The sequence below is a fragment of the Simochromis diagramma genome, unplaced genomic scaffold (assembly GCF_900408965.1).
Source record: "Simochromis diagramma unplaced genomic scaffold, fSimDia1.1 OVJJ01000596.1, whole genome shotgun sequence".
Classification (NCBI taxonomy): domain Eukaryota; kingdom Metazoa; phylum Chordata; class Actinopteri; order Cichliformes; family Cichlidae; genus Simochromis; species Simochromis diagramma.
In genome coordinates, this window is record NW_024387245.1 from 13,784,508 (window position 1) to 13,809,461 (window position 24,954).

At 40.1% G+C, this 24,954-nt stretch overlaps 1 protein-coding gene across 3 annotated transcripts in view; it reads right to left on the minus strand.

Moving 5' to 3' along the window:
- Positions 1 to 503: 503 nt before the first annotated feature.
- The window catches only part of LOC120714027 (splicing factor SWAP), a 53,642-nt gene continuing 29,191 nt past the window's right edge, over positions 504 to 24,954 (minus strand). For all 3 annotated transcript variants that reach the window (XM_040000021.1, XM_040000020.1, XM_040000022.1), the window contains exons 14-19: positions 22,036 to 22,232; positions 16,494 to 16,936; positions 15,475 to 15,606; positions 14,341 to 14,481; positions 12,578 to 12,650; positions 504 to 1,191 (exon numbers count right to left, since the gene is read on the minus strand). In XM_040000021.1, the coding sequence (XP_039855955.1) occupies positions 1,126 to 1,191; positions 12,578 to 12,650; positions 14,341 to 14,481; positions 15,475 to 15,606; positions 16,494 to 16,936; positions 22,036 to 22,232 (1,052 nt within the window). In that variant the 3' untranslated portion in view covers positions 504 to 1,125. The remainder of the gene's footprint in view (positions 1,192 to 12,577; positions 12,651 to 14,340; positions 14,482 to 15,474; positions 15,607 to 16,493; positions 16,937 to 22,035; positions 22,233 to 24,954) is intronic.

Genomic DNA, 24,954 nt, shown 5'->3' on the forward strand with positions numbered 1-24,954 from the left:
CAGAGACCCGGTGTTTAGAAAAAATGCGTCTCAACTGCTCAGATACTCCTGACACATACAGGATCACTACAGGTTTTTGCTGGGGCAGCGGTTGTCCTTCTCTCCTGGATTGGCTGGAGCTTCCTTTAGGTGCTGGGATAACCAGTTTTACTCAGGGCCTTCTTGATGTGCTGTTTTTCTGCCTCCCTGGCCGCCGTGTCAGTGGGGATGGTGTTCGCTCTGTGTTGAGTGACGAAACGTTTCTCCCACAAAATGCTACGTCCAGATGAACAGAATCAACTTTTGGAGATTTACTTTCCTGGATGATTGAGAATGCATCATTAGTTTCTAATCATTTTATATTTGAATATTCATGTTCCAATTATGTAATCTTTTTTTTTTTTTTAGCCACAAGTACAATTTGTCCAATATCTAATGCACTATAACAACCTGCATTGTATCCTTTTTCTTCTCCTGATGATTTATTTATTTTTTGTTAAATGAAAACAACTGAAGGCCACGCGTAAATCATAAAAGAACTTTTATTTCATTTTGGATTAGAAAGTTGTTCTGCATTCAGCTCATTACAGTACAAACCAGGAACCAAAATTCAAAGGCTGCACATTGCAGCTGATGGACAGAGTAAAAACAAATTACTTCTCAGGTAGTAGAGTAGGTGCTGAAGAGAAAAAGGAAATGAGGAAAAATGATGGGAAAATTAAATTATCAAAACATAAGCCTTCATAGAAGGAGAGCTTCCAGATTTCCTGCAGCTGATGCTGCAAAGAGTGACTCATAGGAGAAAAGCATCTCAAAACAGGAGGCAAACATTATTTCACATTTGATTCTCCGTGCACCAAAAACATAGCTGTGACTTAATCTCCTGTCTTATGAGCGGTTTTCTCACACCGGCCGTGAAACCAGGTGCTCAGGTTTCACTTCAGCGCACTTCACACTTACGACTCGGCACAAGACGTAACACAATCAAACTGAAACTGTCGATGCTCAATTCTTGATGAACTGATAAATCATGGATAAACAGAGGGCTCTGAAACAGCTGTGGGCCAGATAAATCTCCGGGAAATCGGAGAATACCACTCGCCTGCAGGCAAAAGTTGTCACATCCAGAAGAAAGCAACGTCCTTTTTAAGAATTGGGAGGCTGGAAGGTCTTGGAGGTGGCAAGCATGGCTCGCACTTTGGCCATCAGATCCTGCACAAAGAAGAAGAGAGAGAAAAACAAAACATGAGATGAGTTTTAATGTACAGCTTTCCCACTAAGACCCCCAGTACAATGTTGCAACTGGCATGGCAAGAGATATGCCATGCCTCAGTGGGTATAATAACAATACAACTAGTAGTCATTTAGTTTGATCTAAGCAGATCTACTAAATCAAACAGAACCGATCAAAATTTAGGAGCGGAGCAAACACACTGCACTGGAAGGGGACAAAACAAAGCACTTTATTTTGAAAGAACTACAAAATGGAAAAAGTAGATCTGCCAACGCTTTTCTTTTCTTGTCACAGTGTGTTACTTCTCCTTAAAGAGGAATAATTTCTCCTGTAATTCTTCAGCAAACTATTCCCTGCAGTACGAAAGAGCTGCTTGTAATGGTGTTCCCACTGAGAATCAACCATGCAGCTGACAGACACACAAGTTCATCCATTTGTTTTTTTGTTGTTGCTTGGATGAATGAAGGCAACACTTTCATTCATTTCATTGAAGAAATAAAAAGCGAAGGAAGGAAGAAAACGAGTATGCAGGAATGTATAAATAGTCACTGAAATGTTACACCAGCCTCAAAGTTTTGTTGCACTGCTACACATTTTAAAAGATTAACAACAGAATCCCCTTAAAGGCATTTAGAAAACACATATTTGAACTCCTCGGCCAACCCACACATATCCCTGACAACTGCTCTGTAAACAGGTTATTTACTTAAAACAATATAATTAATAGGAAGTTGCAACGAGAGTGCACAGCAGGGAAACAGAAACAAAGTGGAAGAAACTGCCAAACAGCAGTTTTTCATTTCCACTTTCTCCTCCTTCACTCTTCAGGTAGAAATGTAAACTTTGCACACCACGGGGGCAAGTGCTTACGCTGCAGAATAGGAAGTGTTAATTTGCATCGCGGTGCACGAACGATTCATGCACGCATGGACAAATATCCACCCTTGAGCTCTCCTGACAGATGAGACGAATTAACAGCTGTAATCACAAGAGGGGGGAAAGCTGTCATATCAAATCGCTCTAAAGGCCGTTTCTCTCAAAACCCTGATGTTCTCGGATATACACAGATAACGGACACACACAATGACAACGCTCAGAATTATCATCAAGTGGCTGGACGTGTGCTCTAAATACAGCCACAAGTGTCCCGTCTAACTAATGTGCAGCTAAATTCTGGAGGTCTTTGCGTGCTGCACTTCAGCCGTCATGTATGAGACTATGTTGCATGACTTCTGGGACCAAAAAAAAAAAAGTTTGCTCATGAGTAAACAATCAATACATTCATCCATTTTCTTAACCACTTATCCAGTTCAGGGTCGCAGAAGGGCTGGAGCCTATCCCAGACACAGTCGATACAGTATTAACCTAAACAGTCCCTGCACTGCCCCACGTTCTGTAAAGAAAAAAAATCTGAGAACATCCAAAAACCACCAGGCTGCTCAGCATCAGTGAGACACAGCACTCTGCTCGCGTCACTGTAAGTCAGCAGTGACATGTTTACTGCTGTGACATGTGCTAAATTTAACCAGCAGGAGTCGTCTAATTGGAACGCTTTCCTATTACTAAATTAATTAAAGACAGACACCTGAGTTTGATGTTGAACCTTTTCATAAAGTTCACATTCGACTTTTTGTTTGATGCTGGAGTTTTAGTTGAGTGTGACAGTTAAATTGCCAGCTGTACTTATGCCTCTGTAATAATGAACAGGGATACCTGTAAGAAAAGCATGTTTTTTTTCTCCACACTGTAGCACTTGTGCATAATTTAAGTCCTTATCATTTTATTATATTTGCCTCATCTACACTGGAGTAAAGACCAACGGGCAGCTGCTACTCCACAACCCCACCACATATACACTTTACACCAACAGAGACGACATTTAACGACCTCCCCATAATGACTGTTTTGACACCTCAGTATACATCAATAAAGATACAGTTTGATGACCACTAGAACAGTTTTGGGGTTTTACACGGGTACCAGCAGAGGAAGAGACCACCCTGACTAACTTCTGACGCACACCCACTCATTTTGTTCTATAAGAAGGCCTGAAGACACACACTGGTCGCTTTACACAACGCAACTACAAAGCTACTAATAGTGGGGAAATAGAAGGAATAGATCGTGCGAGGTGCACACCTTCATCTACTAAAGAACACGGCCTCTATTTACACTGTTTTGCTGTTGTGTGTGGGGTGGAAATCAGATTGTGGCTGCGATTATTATTGACCGGCTTCTTTAGAAAACAATGCGAGAATGTTTGGAAGCAAACAGATATCACTCCTGCCTTTCTGTTGTATTTCTGATAAAGCTGTGCCAGAATCCTGTCATGAAATTAAACAAAAGGAAATGTCACACATTACAAGGACAGCTTTATTTTTTCACTGAATTGGGATGTTGGGTTTTTTTCCTCATTAGGACAAACTATTTTCCTTGTATGCTGTCAGTTAACCACATTTACCTGTTTAGGATTGAAACCTAATTTTACAAACACTAGGCCTGAAAAACTAACATGGAAGCACTATTTATAACTCTCACTAGAGACTTAAGACAGTTTTAAAACTATAACCAGTGGGTCAAGTTAGGAAGTGGGATTACAGAAATAAGGGTGTCACATATTTGCTTTTAACACAAACAATTGTAAAAAACCCCAAAACAAAACCAAAAAAAAAAAAAAAAAAAAAAACTGTTAGGAAAATCTTGAGGGAGCAATGTAGCAGCCACATGTATTGATATCTAGCCTTTCTGTCATTAGATTCCCCCCCCCCCCCCCCGCCGCCCAAGAAACTATGCAGTGTTTGAGATACCCACACTCCTAATTTAAAACACTGCCGGTCCCAGTGCAGTTCACTGTAAAGGTGAACAAAGTATCTTTCAAATGTACAGCAACAGGGAAGACGGGAAAGAAGAAAGAGGAACACAGACAAACACGAGAGAAATAAGAGCTGGAATGAAGCAAATAGCAACTAGGCACCCGGAGGGAAGCAGAGCCCATTAGGCAGATGAGGATGTGCTGAATTATTCAAGACGTGTTTGTAAAACATCACAGATGGGGTATAAGTAGTTAGCGGTTTGGAATCAGAGTATGTTGCAGCAGCATGTTTCCACGAGCTAGCTTGTGTTGCTATGTTGAGATGAAGGCGGGAGAAGCGACTACGAGATAATGAGAAAGAAACCGAAATAGGACTTTTTTGTTGTTGATGACAGAAGAATCAAGAGATGCTCATTGTGAAACACACACACACACACACACACACGGCCAGGTGAGCGAGTTAGTTTCACTTCAGTTGAAGTTATTCCAGTGTTCATAGAAGAGTTAGTGTGAACGCAGAGGCAACACTATCGACCTGCATTACATCGACTCCCAGAAGCTCTAGAAATCCAGCACACTGCAGCCTCACTGTAAGATGCTGTCTAGTATGTACAGTATTCAATACATGTGAGAGCACCGCTGTGTTTATTAAATGACTTAAAACTGTATCGCTGCTTAATTAATGCATTAGTCACAACCTGAAAAAGAGTATCTCGCCTTTTAAATGGCGTGGATATCGTGATGTGAACCGCTGAAGACCGTCTTGAATCCTTGAGATAAACATTTTCACCATCGCTGTCTTAGTATTTTAAAATTGGATGTGAAACTGCATGCCCATTCGCTCCTAACTCTGCTCTAGGCTCATCTTTTTATATCGTGTCCAGTTTTACACCTACAGTGAGGTGAAAAAGAGCTTTTAGTCACACTAAAAATGTTTCAGATCCTCAAACAAATTAGAATATTTGGCAAAGATAATCTGTGTAAATACAAAATGTAGCTTTAAATGAGGACTTTATTTATTAAAGGGAAAAAAGTAATCCGAACCTACCTGGCCATGTGTAAAAAAGTAATTATCCTCTTGTGAAAGTATGAATTAAATGATTACTCGCATTTATGCAAAGTTGAGTTCAATTTCCCTCACCACACCCAGGACTGATTAATGTCAGACTTACTGAATAATGAAATCACTTAAACAGCACCTGTCTGACAAAGTAAAGCCTAAAAGATCCTAAAAGCAACTCATCATGCCATGATCTAAAGGAGCAGCTGGAACTGACATCTATCAGTCTGGAAAAGGTTACAAAGACATTTCTAAGGCTTTAGGACTCCAGCGAACCACAGAGAGAGCAATTATCAACAAATGGAGAAAACCTGGAACAGTGGTGAACCTTCCCAGGAGTGGCCGGCCTACTAAAATTCATTTCCCATCGAGGACTCATCCAGGAGGTCACAAAAGAGCCCAGAACAAAATCTAAAGAGTCACAGGCCTCGCTTGTCTCAGTTAAGGTCAGAGTACACGATTCATAACAAGAAAGAGCCTGGGTAAAAATGGCATCCATGGGAGAGTTTCACAGCGAAAAACACTCTGCTGACCAAAACATACAGAAAGGACACAACACGCACACGATGCACACGGATGCACGCACACACACACACACACACACACACACACACACACAGAGGCTTTGGAGAGTCTGGACCAACTGACATGCTTGGCATGACCTTAACAAGAGGAGCTATTAAAGTGTGACTAATATGCAAAAGAGAAAAAGCACTGAATGGGCTGCATCTGTCTAAAATCATCACTGATCTAACAGTTCTTCAGGGAGACTAATGATACATTAGAAAAACAAATATTAAACACAGTTGAAGCAATAAGCAGGAGGTAGAGAACAAGCCATGGTCCCACTCAGAATCAGAGTGGCTGTTTGCTGCCAAACACACTGAACTACTTGCACATCTTTGAAAACAGACGGACAAGTGCTTTACCCTGGGCACAGGGGTTATCGCTGGAAATTACAGCTTCTGTGTTGGCTCAGGCAGTGTGAAGAAAATAGCATAACATCAGCTTCTATGGACAGTGCCCCCCCCCCAAAATACCATTTGCTCTTCAACATAAATGTGCAAGATTACACTTTGCTAAAGTACCAGAAAAGAAGCCTGATTGACACTGGGAGCACCTCCTTCAGTCAAATGGGAATATTTTGATATTTTCCTCTGATGAAATTAGGGCTGCCACAAACGATTATTTTGATAGTCGACTAGTCACCGATTATTTTTGCGATTAGTCGATTAATCAGATCATGCATCCATTGGACATACAGCGTACAGCTTATTGCACCAGCATGCATGCTATCATTAGCTTAAAGCTTTAAGTGTTTAAGGTATGTGCTAACTAAAAATAAAGACAAGATGATAGTTTATTAAATTTTAATTAAATTTGCAGATTGTTTCGGTGAAGTTTAATAAACTCCTTGCTATCTAAAATATAACGGGACACCGGAGTATATTCTCGAGCGTCTCACACTTCTAATAATCAGTTGTCTGCTTGACGTTTATTCAGCTGTGTAAAAACTATAACTTTAAACTCAGCCAAACCGATTTACTCAGGAACAAATAAAATTAGAGCTGGGCGATATAAGATTTTTTCATATCACGATATGTTTTTTTCATTTCAGGCGATAACGATATCTATCACGATATAAGCCAAATAACTATATTTGTAAGACTTAAATGTGCCGTTGCTCACAAGTAAAATGTGAAATAATCAGCAGCTTGTTTTTATTTAAATATTTATTTCCCATAATAAGTTCAACAGGGTAGATGTACTTAAGGAACATAAGACTTTTTCAGATAAATAAAGGCAAATATTGCAAACTACACAAAAGGCAGCCGCTAAAGCGTTTAAGTTTCAAAATAGAACAAACGAAACAGACTACTAAATTGTCAATTCCACTTAGAAACAAAATATTAATTCTAAAAATAAATCTTAGTTTGTTTTACAGAAGAACAGACAAAACTGACTAACTTTTGTCAATATCAAATAAACTTAGAACTAAAAGGAAATTCTCAATCTCTCCTTGTTGTATAGCTTAGCTTTTCAAACAGTTTTAACGGTTACTTTAGTCTGACAAAAGCCGAATGACGAATTAGCGCTTCCAGTCAAAGACTGAGGCTACGTCCACACGTACACGGGTATTTTTGAAAACGGAGATTTTCCGTTTTTGTTTTAAAAAATAATCCCGTCCACACATAAAGGCAGAAATGAAGGAAAACGCTGCTATGAACATGCCAAAGCAGCAGGTGGCGCTATATTCCTAACCGTGTAGAAATGTTGGCCAATCAGAAGTCTAGAAGCCTCGGTGGGAAAAAGTAAACAAAGCTGGGGCATAGAAACAGAACCGAGTCGTATGTGTGGACGGACAGTAACTGTGTGTATATGTAAGCATTTAAACACTGCAGAGAGTAGAATTAACAGTAACAGTATTGTAGAAATTCATTTCACCGAAACAATAACGTGGCGCACAGTGTGATGTCAAAAAATGCGCACACCTTTGACGATGCGTTTTCTCCGTTTTTCTAGTCCACACGTAAATGCAAAAACGGAGTTTTCAAAAATCTTCGTTTTCAGTGACCAAAAACGCCGTTTACGTGTGGACGAAAGGTGCAAACGCATAGAAAGATCTGCGTTTTCAAGAATGCCCGGGTACGTGTGGACGTAGCGCATGCACCAGTTTATTGTATTTCCAGACTTACTTTCGGCACAATTTACAGTGCGCGCTACTCTGTTTTTTGTCAGACTTGAAATAGCCGAAATACCTTCACACTTACGGAACTCCTATGGCTCTTCCGTTCGACAATCTCTCCGGCATTGGAACCATCATCTGTTTTCTCTTCGGTAACCTTCGGTCACGCTCGGTTGATTTTTCTAGTCGGCACACTCATTTCCTCCATTACCCGGGCGGTACGGTGGCTGGCTGCTTCCCAAACAAATACACATGTGCTGTACGTAACAAGTCACGTGACGTGACGCTGGGGCTGTGATTGGTTCGGCTCTGCGGTACTTAATTTGGATTGGCTGACCTTTTTTTTTTTTTTTTTATATAAAGAGGACAAGAGCGGCGAGGTCTATCGCGATAGTTTAATTTTTCTATCGAGAAAAAGTTATATCGCGATACATATCGTTATCGTTCTATCGCCCAGCTCTAAATAAAATACTAAAAAAAGCCAAACAATAACATTTTTAAGTTATCCAAGTGACTTATATATATTTAACCTGAGTAGCGAAAGACGGCGGTGGGTTTGAAAACGATTTGCCGGGAGTCCGGTGTTCTCACGGGCTCTAGTGAGCCTTGCCCCCGGCTAGCTATCGAGCTAGTGGGTCACAGATGTCTCCGAAAACGTCGGAGCGCTTTTGAAAATATGTGGTGTCTTGATAAACTGAGCAGATATTTGAGGTTTACACAGCTACATTCTCGCCTGAAAATATGTTAAACGTTTATTTTGTGACCCAGAAAGAATAATAAGAGTAATATTAAAACTAACTAGCTGCCGCCATTGTTGGAAACTGAGCTGGGCTGAGCTATGAATTCTGGGACAGAGCTACTTCTTCTTCTTCTTCGGGGTTTAACGGCAGCTGGCATCCACGTACATGCAGTGCTGCCATCTTCTGTTTCAGTCCGTTATTACACTCTTAAATCCTACTACTTATTCCTGCGTCTTTTGTGATCTTACAAAGCTTCAAACGACGCGTCGACTATTAAATCAGTCGTCGACGATTTTGATAGTCGACGTAATTGTGACTAGTCGACTAATCGTGGCAGCCCTAGATGAAATCCAGCAGGCTACACATGAACCTGCCCAAGACTGCCACAGTGAATGCATAGTCATAAGAGTAAAGAATGGAGGTGGAAATAAAGATGAGATGGGCTGCACGGACACAAAAAGTGTTGGAAGAGGACACAGATGTCACCGTGAATGCCTGAGGATATGACAAACTCCCGTCAGACGAGATGACCTCCAGCCTCCAGAAGCACAGCAACAGAGGAATATTCCTGCATGATAACAATCTAAAGCACACAGCAGACACACTGTGACGTGGTTAAGTATGTCACCTAATGTCAATCCAATATACCTTTGGAAGATTTTAAAGAAAGGCAGAGCAACATAAACCCTCCAGACTGTCTATGAATAATGGCAGAACACTTCTCCAGATTTGGCGCCACATAAAAATCGATGCGAAAGACGATTAAAAAAAGAAAAAGAAAAGTCAGTGGACAAACAAAGTACAGAAGAAATAAAAGATCCAAGTTTACATGCGAGTAAACGCTCTGCTCAGCTTAGAGAAACACATTCCCAGTAAGGTGACACAGTTCTGAATAATCAGTCTTTTAGGTGATATTGCACAGGGCTGTACTCCCACGTTTGACACTTTATGTTTACCTGCATGCTAGGTTTATTTCGCTCAGTTGGAGGAGAATCCGTGTATCAAAATAATGCATTGCAGAGGCAAGTATAAATTAAATTACTGACATTTAATCAGAGAGGTTTATGGAGATGTAGACTTAAAAATCAAAGTACGTACAGACATTTTTAGGCTTCTCAAAGTTCTCCTAAGGTTTTCATCAGCAGTCAAATACAAGTAGATTAGGAGCAAAACACTTGCGTGCTTTAGGAAAGAGATAAAAGCTACATAATAAATATGAATCTAAATGAGCACAATGTCCAAATGAGGACTGACAGGACTCAACAGTAACTGCTCGTGTTTTTGCACTTTTGTTTTGTGGATTTTATAACAATTTTAAGGAGAATCATTAAACAGACATTAATAAAGACAGTGTTTAAGAATATCAATGATCTCTGTGGATTATATAACGCTTTGTCTGTAGAAGTGATACGCGTGAATGCACTTATCTGAGGTGCACTTCTGAAAGCAACAAAATAGTGGCTATAAATTGTCTATAGCAATTTAAAAACATGCAGGCAAGGACAGTGCCTGCCAGGGTCAGAATTTATTGGCGAGCCATGTGTGAGGTTACACTGTGAGTTACGGGTGTGTAGCACTTACTCAGATGCAACTGTTTTTCATTTTTCGCACCCAAATGAGACAAAACACCAACACAGCCTGCCACTTATCTACATTAAACAGGCCCAATATGACCCAGACGCACTATAACAATACAGCAATAATTATGTGACACCAATAAACACGTTGGTGCTCCTTTGGTCTGGAGGTGCCTCTCACTGTCAAAATCAAAGGAGAACCTGATGCTACGATGTGCTTTTATATTTTGAGGCATTCTGTGCTTCAGCAGTTTGAGGAACAAATACCCCGTTGCATAAAACAAGACCGACATTTTTAACTCCAGTAATCCGAGTTTGTCTTGGAGGAACATGAGCGGTCTGCACAGAGCCGGAAACTGTTCTGGCAACACAACACCATCAGTTTTTGGGAATACTGAGATGCTGCACAAGCGCTAATTGTACTGTTGTGTTGTTTTGTGTGTGTTCGCAGAGTTTTCAGCCATGCAGCCTATTTGTCAGCCACAAAATGAAAGGGTGGACTAACTGGCATTGTCCCGTCTAGAAAACTACGGGATAGCTGCTGTAATCCATGTCAGTGCCACCTTATCAGGCTGCATCAGAAACAATTGTATGCAAATGTTGGATTACTGTTAAATGCATGGCACTGATGTAAGCAGTATGTAAAATTCTCTCAAGCACGCGCACGCACGCACGCACGCACACACACGGTATTTTAACATTTGGTTTAGTCAACTGTCAGAAAGTGGCTACACGCAGAGCTCTATGTGCAGTTACTGTAATTTTACAGCTGGAAGTGTCTATGCTGTGCTCATCACTCAACAGGAGACTATGGGTTGCATTAGGGCATGACGACAGTGGCAACTATCCAATCAAACCTTTTCAGTAAGTTTTCTTTGGGTGTTTTTTATTAAAAGAGAAAAGAAAAGCCTGACAATTAATTTTTTTAAGCAATTTGGGGAATGTGACCTCTCATCCTGCGCTCCCAGGATGAGATGCGCAGGGCCGAAGAGCAATCTGGAGCCAAGATGCACTGCCACGATGAGAAGTGATGAGAAGCAAAACTGACACAAGGTTCAGCTTTTAAGTTAAAGCGACAACTTCTTAGCAAACACTCGCTTATTTACACATCATGTGTGTCGTTTAGTGCCAAGCAGGTAGTGTATGGCGAGCTTTTACAGCTTTAGGCTTAAACCCAAGCTTCCAAAACTGTGGGCTTAGTTTTTACACAGCTAAGTAATAAACTAAAACAAGTTATAAAGTTATGTGAAGCCAACCTCTGCTTCTCTGTTGCGTTATAAAATGTAAAAGAAAAAAAAAACACATGGGGTATAAAATCATACTGAATGTTGAAACCTGCCATTTTCTTAACTTGAACTGACAACTTGCTGAACTTGACCTTGTGTTTCTCAGCAGTAATGGCAATGGTCCTTCTTGTCTGAATTTACAAGTACCACTGGAGAAAACATTTTCAAGACCATGTGCTGCTTCTGCCTCCTTCCTTTGCAGTGAAGTGAAATCCATCTCCCAAAAGACTTCGGCAAGTTTGCAGAGGTTTCTGTTTTTGCCTCTCGCTTCATCGGCGCCAACTAATATTCAGTCTCTCTTATCCTAAATTCTTGGCGAAGCTCCCAGGATGAGATGCGCAGGGCCGAAGAGCAATCTGGAGCCAAGATCCACTGCCACGATGAGAAGTGCTGTTTGTTTATTAAAATAAGAGCACATGTACCCCTAACAGTGGTAAACAAGACCTCAGCAACACGGTTCAACAATATTATCCAACAAAACATTATTAGAAACCTGCGCCATCAACCGGTCAACCATCAGTCGACTATAAACTTAGCAGACACTTTTAACAAATCGAGGCCATCTACAAATCCGTTCTCACCGCTTTGTTTTGACAAGTGTTACTTCCAAGGTTATGAGAGAAATGTTAAGTTACATTTTCATCCAAATCAAAATGGATGACAAGTCCCAGAGGCAAGCAAAATCATGACGGTTTAATATCGGTCGTTCGGTGGCAACGAACCAAATTCAATTTGCTGCGGATGATCATTCAATATGGCTGAAAGCGAGTGAACCTGGAGTCCGCACAGTTTTCTTAACGACAGTTTCAAACTGTCAAGAAACAAAATCAGACCGGCAGTTTTTCTCCAGGTATGATGCATGAGATTGGATTACACTGCCACTGAATACAGAGTGCAGCTTTATCACATTTGCACCACATATAAATGTAAGACAACGGCCTCCCCATGGTTCAAACAAACAAATATAGCACACCGACGTGCTGTAAAAACACACAGAAGGTACCGGGAGAAGTGGATAAATATAAAATGAGTTCAAGTCAAAAGCTCTAAAAAATAGCTATATTTTGGTGTATGAAAGAGAACAGCACTTTCCATCCTTCCTCTTTGCATGATGGAAACAAAGAACACCACTAAGTACTTTCATTGGATGGGATGGAAAAGTTCAGCAGGGGATGCATCTGGGATAAGAGCAAAGAACAATACCTGAGTTATTTTAGACTGAACAGAGGATACTATGGATGAGGACACTGCCTTGTCTTTCTCCAGAGAACCACCCCTGAAAAGAAAACAGAGGAGAAGGACACAAAAGAGTCAAAAAGCATAAAATCAATCATGTAAACAGGAGAGAATATTCAATATTTATGATGTTTCTCTGAAATGCCCAAAGTTCGACAGGCATCGAGAGCGATAGAAAGAAAAGATGGAAGGAAGGAAAGAGGTGAGAGAAGTGTCCTGTAACACTGAAATATCCATCTAGAGCTAAAAGACCAAACACAGACAGAGTATTTAATCATGCAGACAAATTTCAGGCCTCAAGTTCAGCTTCACGGCTCCGTCCGAAGCTTAAATGTCTCTACAGTCCAGCATTTCATAATTCATCAAGAGATTAAAAAAAGGAACAAATCATGTCCAAGTTGATTGAACACAACAGGTGAACACAACTGCAGAAAAGACCGCTGCTCATGATAAAAATTTTAGCTTTTCTTCATCTCACCAAGATGGAAGATTTCAAACGTTTGTGCGTGTGCACGGCACTCAGTACAAAGTACTACCTGCCCCTCCCGCTGTTATTATGGCATCATGATCTAGTTTCTTTTCCCCGGAGAAAGTAAACAGCAAAACCTTTCATGCTTTCACCCACAGTTTAGGAAGAAAGGGCAACAAAAGACTGTCTTCTATTGGAATGACTCCTGCGTCTGCCAGGATAATTGCGCCCCACATGAAAAGACGAGCATTTACCAAATCTATGGAAGAAAAAGCATTCTCCTTCGTAACAAAGCGCATGAGACGGCTGATATACTGGTTAAGCAGAGCTTTTAAAAACATTAAATTATGGTGCATGCAATACTTCAGTTTGAACATAAAAGGAACTGTTGTGTTTTTCAATTTTGCAGAAGTCAAAAATATTTACATTGTTTCCCGTTTTCCCAGAAGCCTGTTTTTTAATGACGGCAGATTTTAAAAGTTATGCTGGGTTACACAAACTAAAGACTGAAAAATTAAACTTTTAAACTACAAAACAAGTGAACATCCACAAACGCACTGATTGGTATCAGCTAGAAGGCATGACGCTTAAAATCTGGAAACTTTGCAATAAAACTTTGGAAATAAAAAGAGGTGGAATTTAAAATATTGTTATTTTGTAATTAACAGGCTCTATTTACCAACAAGCCACAAGTTCATAATGAGTCCTTCTCTTTTAGTAAGATATTGAAGTGAACAGAGTGCGCCTGGCCAACATTTAGTCTTCTTGCATTGAAAAGTCAACACGCTGCTAAAGTGGCAGACTACCAACTGCAAGTCTTATCAAGTCTGTGGCCAAGATCATTAATGCGCTTTTGCCCTTGTGACCTTTAAGCTGAAAGACCCAAGCTGTGCGCTGTGATATCAGGAGAGCAAACACTGTTCAGTAGAAGGAGTTTAGAAACAGAAAAAAACAACAACAACAACATAAAAATAAACATTTCTAAACATTAGTCAGTGAAAAAGAGTGCATCAGCATAACCTCTGTTAGGTTCTTAAATCGGCAGCAGCTGGAGTGTTCGATTATCAGACCTAAAGGAACAATCTATTGTTGCAAATAAGAGAGATTTAAAAGCAAGAATACATCTTCTCATTTACTTGAAGCTAAAACAAAAACAAAAAAACCCCAAAACAAAACATTTAAGCCTTCAGTAAAGAGACTTTCATTTACATCTACATGCTGGATGCAAGCTGGATTATTGACAAGCGTCTGGAGGGGTTACCTTGAGTGAGCCAGGCTGGAGGCGGGGCTCGCTGATGGAGACAAAACTCTGCCGGGTGAAGAGTATGGTGAGAACGAGGAGGCCGCAATTTGCATCTGTCCTGAGGATGCCAAGGAGCTCCTCTGCTGTTCAGGAGGAGACCTGACAAACACAAGAAGAGCACAGCAGGAGCTAAATACTAAAACGTCTCAATCAGATATTAACACTGCACAATAAACAGTGGTGGTTTGTATCTGCCAAGCCTTGCATGAAATATTGGTGTACTCAAAACAAAATGTACAAAATAAACGTCTTTAATTATAATTTAACTGAGCATATGAACTGCTGTAATATACACCCTTAACTTCACAGGCCAATTAAACTCTATTTAAGAGGCATTTTGCATAGTTATTCCCAGTCTCTTACTCTGGTTTGAACAATTCCCTGCAAATTTCTTTCAGTTACAAGATTTTTGAGGATTTTCTTGCTTGTGCTGTTGTTTGTTTATAATATTGTAATATTAGTATTGCCTTGTGGTAACAACTAGTCCATTTCATAAGGCTTCATTCTTTCATCATTATCGTGATGAGAGATCTGTTTCTGGTTCAGCTCTTTCTTTTGGACGGATGCCTTAAAAATCTTTAGAGACTCTTTGGTATGTTGCAGATTTCCCAGGTGAATCAATGACAGGAGGCTGCCCAGTGCCTAAAGCAGTGAAACGCTAGTGAGCATATTTTTTTTTAAAAAAGAATGTACTTTTATTTTTTGTAACAATGCCTATTTATCTGTCGGTATCAAGCGACTGTTGTACAATTATAAAGACAAAACTATATTTACTGGGATGAACTCTGCAGTGCATTTGCCAAAACTTCCTCATGCCCTCCCCTTTTTGGGGAATCAAACTGTCTTCTAGTTACATGAAGTTGGCCTTAATGACACATGGAAAACCTTGAACACTGATAACGGTTCCCCCGCTGCTTTTGTAAAAATAAAGAAAACTGAAGAATATCAAGAAAATATGGACTAACCACCCAAGAGTCGCATCATTAGTGCCCCTCTCAGCTTTAAAGGCAGCAAAAATCAATGTTTTTAGTGTGAAAACAAAGCTGCATGTGAGGACCTATGACTTGTGAAGACACCTGCTGTTAGATTTACCTGGATCTTGAAAGCCCCCTGGGCAAGTTGGAGCTGCTGCTGGGATGATAGTGTTCCCGCTCTTTCTCCTCGCGTCTCCTTTCTGATGAGTTGCCTCTTCTGTCTTTTCTCCCTGGGGAGTGTGATCGGGATCTGGACAGAGAGCAGAACAAAGAGAATGAAAGATGGAAGAAATCGTTAAATATCAGAAGGCAGAATATGAGAGAGAAGCAAATGTATTGGAAATAAAGAAAAAGAGGAGAAGAGTGAGGCAGAAAAAAAATGATAAGCCTAATGGCGTTAAAGTGAAAAAGAAAAAAAAAGGCGACATGAGGGCTTTGCACAACTGAAAATGAAGAAAAGATAGGTTTGAATAAGACTTTTAATTATTTCAGTAAACTTTTGGAAGACCTGAACGTGGTGCAATTTACAGATAAACACTGTTTAAATACTGAGGAACTGAACAGGAAAAAAAATCATTCAGTTCATTACTTTAATACAAGTTATATAAAAGGACTCACAAAATGGAAATTCTACTTTTATTCTTAACTAGGCAGAAAAGCATTAAGTATTCATAAATATTTTAAGAAATTAATAACCTTGTCAGATTTCTTTCCATAAAGGGCATAGTCAAATTTATTTTGTCCCACTGCCTAATATGCAGAACATGCATGCCATTTACAAACACAGCATAGCAAGGCTGGAAAATGAAACAACCAGGATAAGATTAAGAATACAGCCTGTGTGTGTGCGTCTCTTTCCTATCACAATGTTCTAATAGTTGAACCTCTCAGTTCAGTTACCTTGCTCAAAACAAACAAACAAACAAAAAAATCCCCAAACCCCACAAATCTGTAGAAAGGCAGCATAAACTCAAAGCAAAACATAATGACAAAAAAGAAATAACAGAAGGTATTAAAAGCTTCTTTTCAGCCGCCTGTGGCTGGAGTGAGCAGCATCACTGTTGCATTCATTCTGACTTTTTTGTGGTGGATTAAAAGAAATAAAAAAAGACTGACTTTTCAGTGGGAGCGTCTTACCTGGACCTGCGGGATCTCCTGTAGGCACTGGGAAGGGAGTGTTTGCTCTTTGATCTCGATGCTGACCTGGATCTTGACCTCCTCTTGTGTTTTTTCTTCTTTTTGTCTTTGTCCCTCCCTTTGTTCCTATCCTTGTCTCTGTCTCTCTGTCTGTCCCTGTCTCTGTCTCGATCTCTGTTTCGATCTCTGTTTCGATCCCTATCTCGATCTCGATCTCTGTCACGATCTCTGTCACGATCTCTGTCACGATCTCTGTCGCGTTCTGGACCTTTGGAGGAGGTAATATACGAGGAAGATGATGATGACGAGACGGATGGGGGCTCCCTGCTGTGGTGGCTTCTATGGTTCTCCACAGACAATCTTTGATCCTGAGCATAAACAGGTGGTGCAGGGGATACTTGAGGAGGTGCAGGATCCACAAAAGCAGAAAAAGCTTCTTGCAGCTAAAGAAAGACAAAATGAGGACAGAGAGCAAACAAACGTCAGTATTATTTTGTTGTTTATTTCCCCCCACATGCACAGTACCTTCCTATATCTGATATTGTGGACAATTAACAAGCTTGTCTACTTAAAAAGATGAAGGCAATGGACAACCCTGGCTGGAATGTGTTTACCCCAGCTGGGGGAACACTGTGCAAGTAATTAGGTTAACTGGTGACAGATCAGTAACATAACTGGGTATTAAACGAGCATCTTAGAGAGCCATTGTTTCTCTAAAAGATAGGCAGAGATTCACCAATCTGCAAAACACATACGTCTACAAATTGTGGAACTATTTCAAAATCCATGTTTCTCTGTACAACTCTGAAGACTTTGAATATATAACATCAAAAGATTCCTGGAATCAGTATTGGATGCTTGTGATCTTCAGGGCCTTGAGTGGTACTACATTAAAAACAGGCATAATTCTGTTATGGAAATCACTGCATGAACACAGCTCACCGTGACATTCACAAATGCAGGTGAAAGATTTATCGTGAACAGAAGCCACAGATAAACATGAACCAAAAACGCCACTCTGGGCTAAAGCTCGTTTAAAATGGACTGAGGCAAAGTGGAAAACTGTTGGTCAAATGAATTTAAATGTGAAATGTCTTTTTGGAAAACATGAATGCTCCGTCCTCCAGACTAAAGAGGAGAGGGAGGATGTGGCTTTTTCCAAAGCAAAGTTCAAAAGCCTGCATCTCTGATGGTAGCTTGCATATCTGGAAAGGTGCCATGAAAGCTCAAAGGTATATACAGGTTTTAGAGCAACATATGCTCCAATTCAGACAACAACTTTTTCAGGGAAGGTGTTGCATATTTCATATCATCCCATATTTACATCTAGATGAGGCCTTTCACAGCAAGACATTGCTCAACCGCATACTGCATCTATTCCAACAGCATGGCTGCCTGCAGTCCACACCTTTGACCAGCTGACAGCATTCGTTGTATCACTAAATTTACAATCCCAGAAGTCCCACAATTGTTGAGCAGTTAGCTACTATCAGACAACAATGAGACAATAGTCCTCTCTCAAAGAGGGGGGAAGGGGGAGGGGGGTGTTGCTACACAGTGGCCTTGTCCCACGTTTTTTGACATGTAGCTGCCATCAATTTTAATATGCCCTTTTAAAAAACAAGAAAAAGAAAAAGGACATATACTTCTAGAAATATTTGATATATTCTCTGTTTTATATTCTAAGTAATGATTGCATTTTGTTTTTATTCACATTTACACAGTCACACAAACGTTTTGGAGGTGTGGTTGTATTACACTATTATGCTATAGATAGCGGAGCTACCACGGGAAATATAAGGGTAAAATATGTCTAGTCTGTATTCACGTATGGTGGTTAAAAATGCTTTCGATAAATTTGATTAATTGTTTTCTTAATTTTCTAACTTGACTTATTTTCTGCTCTAAGGCCTACAGCTGCACAGTGTCTAAAATCACAAAAGGTGAAGAAGAAAAATGTACTTGAGGGGTTTTTTTTCTCTCTTTAGAGACGGTACTATAAATAGTCATATGCACACTGAAAGGGACAAGGGATTGTAACAAGGCTGGCTCAGGAAAAGTGAAAGTTTCTTACTCTCCTGGGAAATTATTGCTCATATTCTCTCCTTTAAAACAGAAGGAAAACTGTGGTTACACAACACAGTGCAGCCCTCTGGCTACACACTGAGTTACAACTGTCAGCTGCAAAGTGCCTCTAATTACCCCAGTGTGAGTCTGTCTGTTCATTTTAGATTGGTCAGCTGCTGGATTCACACTGAAAAACTGGCTTCAGTCCATCAGCGGATTAAATATAGCAATAGATTTTCCAAGGACAGACTTTATCTAACAGGGTTAGGTCTTAGATTGCTCCTGAGACGGCCAATTTTAAATTTGTGTATATTCCTGGTACTAAAGGGGCATCTGGATGAAAAAGAACATCAAACGGCATCCTTTATGTGGTGAGATAAAAAAAAGATTATGAGTTCTGCAATAAAGCAATCCAAATAAATTTTTCCAACTTCAGCTTAGTATCAACAGAGCTGTCTCATGGATCTAATTCCCCTCACCCATCTGCTAAAATTTGTAAGAAAAGAGAGAGAAAGGGACAAAGAGAAATATGGGGTGAGAGATGATGATGAAACAACATGAGAGAAGAAGCCAAAAAAATAGAAAGAAAATGTGCTCATGACAGAAGAAAATAAGAGTCTTAAAACAGACAGAAGCAGAGAAATGGAGGATATTTATTACACTGCAGTTTTTACACCCAATCTGGTGTCTAGCTTGAGGGAAAGATAATGAAATGATAGGAAGAAACGATGGTTTCAAATTAGGATTGGCATATGGGAGGCTTATCCCAACACCAGGCACACAAAACGTCTGCCCTCTCGCACCTGTTCTAGCAAGATATAGAAGTTCAGACAGTAAGAGGCGCGGGAAAGAAAAGTACTGTCCTGGGAGCATAAAGGAACAGAAGCAAAGGGAAACTACATTTTCCAAGTCTTCGAGATTTCTTGTATACTAAAAATGACCTCGTATATAATAATAAAGAAAGCATTTATCACCTAAACCATGTGACCAACAGAGAAGAGCTCTTACACAGAGAATGGTCGTTAATTAAGCTGTCAGTTACTGAGCAATCATTATCTGCTACTGTTGGTAGCCAGTTAGGGGACCGAAAACAATATCACTGCTTCATCATTGCCCTCCATTTCACTCCTCTTACCAACAGAACCAAAAGGTGCCATCTTTAGCACTGACATGTTCGAATGAAGCTGTAAGAGCAGCTGAATTAACACACCAAATCAGCTGAACAGATAAATGACACAAGCAAAGCCAGACTGAATCTGCACCAATCTCTGAGTATATCAATCTGCAGGAAACACAAAGCTACATATCCACCACCGTCACCATTTCAGCCAAAATGTAATAAGAAATGGCTAAAACGGCAGCAAATCACAACACTGAAAGTGTCACTTGGAAAAGGATAAATTGCCTGGGCCTGAAACGCTTAGCCAGCGGGATCTGTTTACTCATGTCAGTTTACACTATCCACTACACTGCTGCAGGATAATCAACATGATGGGTACTATGGGAAACATGGAGCGCTTACATCAACAGTTCCAAGTCAGCTCATTTTGCATCGCATCAGCAATCACATCTGTCCTCAAAGCTACTAAGAGTTCCACCAAATTGTACTAGTGGATGATCCTTCTTTGTGACCCTCCAAATTACTGCCCCTAGGATATTCACAACAATTCGTGTTAATCACATTAATCCCTTTCGTTTTCCATACACTTGCAACAAATTCAGGTAAAATTTGTTCTTCAAAGTGACTCTCCAAATTAATAAATTGGTGAACATGTCTTACTTAAAGGGGGTTAATCTGCAAAAAGCTTTAATAGAAACTGAAAAACCTATTGACTCGAACAATTACACTGCACTACTGTCTGCCTTGAGGATGTGTGACTTTTTACAATGTCCTATTCAATGTGTACCTCATACCAGCATTACATAGATTTTACTACTTTTTCCCACCACTGAAACAAAATACTTTGAAGACTGAATACACACAAAATTCAACCTTTTTTTTTTCAAATATTTAACTAGTACACAGCTAATTTACAGTAGGCTATTGGCCTGACTCTTTCCTCAGGATATTTACGGTCTGATAGCCACTGCAGAAGACGGAGAACATCTGGTAAAGAAAGAAAGAGCTGGCACTGTAGTGACAGCAGGCTGTCCGTTGCCACCTGGTCTAACAGGCAATATTCCAGTTCACCACAAATCAGTTGGGCTAACATGAGGAGCTGACATGCAACATCCATCACACAGACAGGCAATCTACACATCAAATGACCACTATCAGAGACTTATTTACACTATAAAGTATTGCTGCCTTTTTGTGACAGACAAAAGGCTTTAAAAATTTGCATTATTGCAACACCTTCGTAGTACTTCACAAAGGAGAATTTTAGAACAGAATCTCCGTACCCTACATGAGGTATGGAGATTTGAGAAATAGAACAAAGGAGTGAAGAAAAGAAGTTTTCTATAATTCAGTTTGTATCTTTAGAGTGACACTGGGATATGCTGATAGGCTCTGCACCTCTCCATTGGAGTCTATAAACATTTTAGGGAATCTACAATTTAGGTAACTATAGCTGCATTAAGAAATTTACATACATTCATCACAGGCATGTATGTCAGCCTAATTTTGGGCTTTTAATTATTTTTTAACAGTTTTTTCCCCCCGGCTGGAATGAGCGTACAGCAGACAGCTTTAATGACTAGGGGAAAAAAAACTGGGTGCATTTTGTACTGTATTGTGTATTTTGGATTTTTAAATGATTTGTCTTGACATAAATGCTAGAGTTTATCGAAATGTGTTGGTTTTTCAGCACGAACCCAGCTTTTAAGATCAATCCACATATTTTCAATAGGGTTGAGGTTGTGGATTTGGGAAGGACATTCCAATAGCTTAATGAAGGCCTGCTTTATACAGTCCAAAATCAGTTTTGATGTGTATTTGGGATCATTGTTATGGTGGAACACCTGATACTGGTGTTTCTACCATTTATCGGTGAAGTTGACGAATTTGGAGGTAGTCGTCTCTCTTCACTACTCCATCCACTTTGTGCAATGTATCAATACCACTGGCAGCAAAACAACCCCAGAGAATGATGCTACCACCAGCACGCCTAAGAGCTGGTACAGTGTTCTTGGGTTTGAAAGGCTCACTGAGGAGAAATTCAATTTCACCACAGTCATTTATAAAGTTATACCAAGGACTCTAGAACAAAATGCAAAGAAAGTAGCATTTCCCACACTTTGAGTAAGAATAACAAAGCTTAGTTTAGGACTCGTGGCCGTGTAAATATGCATGCAAAATGTGGTGACTACATATGGTGGGTATGTGCCCCACTATATTTATGCCATTTTAGTTTTTGAGTTAATGTAGACATGTGTAGCATGAATAATGATTCATATTACACTTACTATCATTTGTTAAAAATAGAAACACATAGTGACGAACACTATGCAACCTTTGCAACCCTTTACCTACCTCGAGTTGAGCACATGCATCTAGCTCAGCTCTCTTTGCCTCAGGTTCTCCAGCGAATGGGCTGCGGAGAGTCTGTAGGAAGAGTGCTGCCTTCCTCTTCCTCTCTGCCTGTAGCTGTTTCTCCTTAGACTCCTTAGATGCCTGGGCCAGCTTCTCCCTGGCTGCCGCCGCTAGACGATCCTCCAGTTTCTGCTTAGCTAAGTGACGAGAGATGAGAGGGTAAACACAGGAGACATGGTTGGATTGCAGGCATTGTCCCTTTTTTGTTTTTCTCACTGCCAGATATGCAGCTACTAAATGGCGGGAACAAAGACTTGCTCTGAGAGAAAAGTGAGAGAAAAGGAAAGCTTGTTCTGGTCACAAGTAAATTCCCTGTGGAAATAAAAGAATTAAAAAGAAGAGAGAGCAGAGAGACACGGAATGAAACATGAAGAGATAAACAGTGCGGGGAAAAATTCACATTTGTGAAGCGAAAAACAAGCAAAGACTTTAAGAGTACATTTCTGCCCTAACTAAGGTAATGTCTGGCATTTTTCTGACTTTCCAAGTGCTGAAGCCTGACAAAGTTTCTACTCTAAAAGATAAGGCTCGACGAAATCCCCGATGATGCATAATTTCATGCAATTCAAGGTTTGTACAGAGTAGGAGGGAACGTGGGTGGAGAAGAGAAGACAGGCATCTAACTGACAATGGGAGTGGAAAAAAATGCATGGTTTGAGAGATGAGGAAAGGAGATGAAGTGACAGAGATGGGTAGGGGATACATAGGTAAGAAGAGCACAGCTAATGTAATGGGGCACAGGGAGCAACGGCATGAGCGAGCAAAAAAAAAAATAGGGAAGACAAGACAGTATAAAAGCAACTGCTTGCGGAAAACAAGTTGTATAAGTTATGCAACCTCTGGGTCTACTGTTATCTCTTTGGGGTTAAAAATAGGCTGGCTGCTAAGGCAAATCATATTTGAGTACAATGAACAACAGCCAAGTGGAGCAGAATCGGTACCCTAGACACTGCCATAGTCCTGCCTAGCCTCAATCTGACTCATGTATTTATAGATACATTTGACTAATGTAATAGAACAATAAAACTAAACCAAACTCCTTACTTCCGTTTACTTCCACTTCATCATTTGGGGCTCTGTCAAGTCGTTGTTTCAGTCATGTATCAGGTAAACCGTCAAACATGATCTGCCTTTAACTGTTTTTCTCGGTTTAACGCTTAAAATGTTGACATGAAGCCTTGTGACTGTTAAAATAAAAGTTTATTAAAGCCTTTCTTGACTTCTTGCAAAGAGCCAGAAGCCCAAAAAGTGAGGCAGCAGGCATTTCCTGAATTCTCCTAGCTGGAGGCTTCAGGTCGTCTTTTATTTCCTCCAACAAATTAAGAAATGTCTCGGCAATCGATATGTTCTGCCAAACACCTTCCTCGGGCATTTCAAATAAAGTACCTCAAGTGGAGAAAAATTCTCTTTCTTCTACCCCACACGCTCTTGTTCGTCACAGAGCCCGTTCTTAGCAGCAACTACTGCATTCATATCAAGCACAAAATGGGTTACGCCGCATTTTTGAGTGTTGGGGTGCACTCATCACTTTAGTCAATACCAATTCCATGTGAATGAAATAAAATAATGAAATGAAAATTGTGTTTGTACAAAAACTAAAAACACACATTTAGTCGAAAATGATGGCAGTCTGAACAATTTATGCAGCTCTCCCTAAAAACCGGACATGATGGCGCTGTTCCAGGCCATCAACACAGATTAGTGTTTTGCAGCCTGCCACCATTTCTCCTATCTGATCAAGTTAGGCCTGCTGACTGACAGCCACTTTGCCATACAGCAAAACCAATTCAGTCAGCTTTTTATTAGGGTCTTCCAGTCTTTCTCTTTTGTCTGTCAGCTCCAGGAGAGGCCATCACACTCCAAGAGTGTTCCACTGAACCTAAACGGCACCCGTCAACTATCTTGATGCTGAAAAGTTACACATTTGTCTTTGACTGTCTGTCCGTCTATCATTTCAGGCTCCGTTCTGCAGCTAAGAGATTATTACTCTTGCTCTCTATCATCAGACATCAATGCGGCATTCTTACAGACCTAAGATGTCTGTTGGGCATTAACTGGCAAAAGGCCGGCATGTCAATCACATCTCTCTGACAAGCACGGGGATAGACATTTAATAACACAGGTTTAAGTCATCAGGGAAGGTGTCCAGTTTTGCTGAAGCTAGGCACCGATTGCAGGTTTCTGAAGTTGGCAAATTATAACAAGATTTAAAAAAACAAAAGAACTTCAAGTACATCTGTTTTCAGATTCCAATAAAATCAATTCATAAATGCATAAATAAACGATACAGCTTTAAAATAAATAATTGAGTGGATAAAAAGTTTTTGAATATGTGACTAACCCTGAAAACTTAATGGGCAAATTCTTTTCTTTTGATTTTTAAAATCTTTCAATCGTTTGTGAAGGACATCCTGTAAAAACTATTACAGCACGATCGTCAAAGCCCTGATCAGACCACACAGTGTAAACTTCTTGGAGAACAAAGGGGGGATTTTCTGTGTATGCATTAGGATGCAGTATTTCTATATTTTAGGCAACATATTTTCTGTTGGAACACTTTGCTGAGCCAGCATGATGACACTCTATATCTATAATTCCATTATGCCTTTGGGGGAGATGTATATCATGCACTTTACTATACTATATAGCTAGATTCTTACCTTAGGGTACACCCTGTTAAGGGAATTCATAATTTAGACTTTTGTGGATTTATGCATCTTCTCACTTCTTTTTTTAAATTTATTTTCTACCAACCCTCCCAAAAAGCCAGAAGGTGTGAGAGAAATCACTTGGAAGCTGAGCTCATTTACTGAAACAAAAACCTCACTTTTAGCAGGCCTGCATTAAATCGCCATCGAG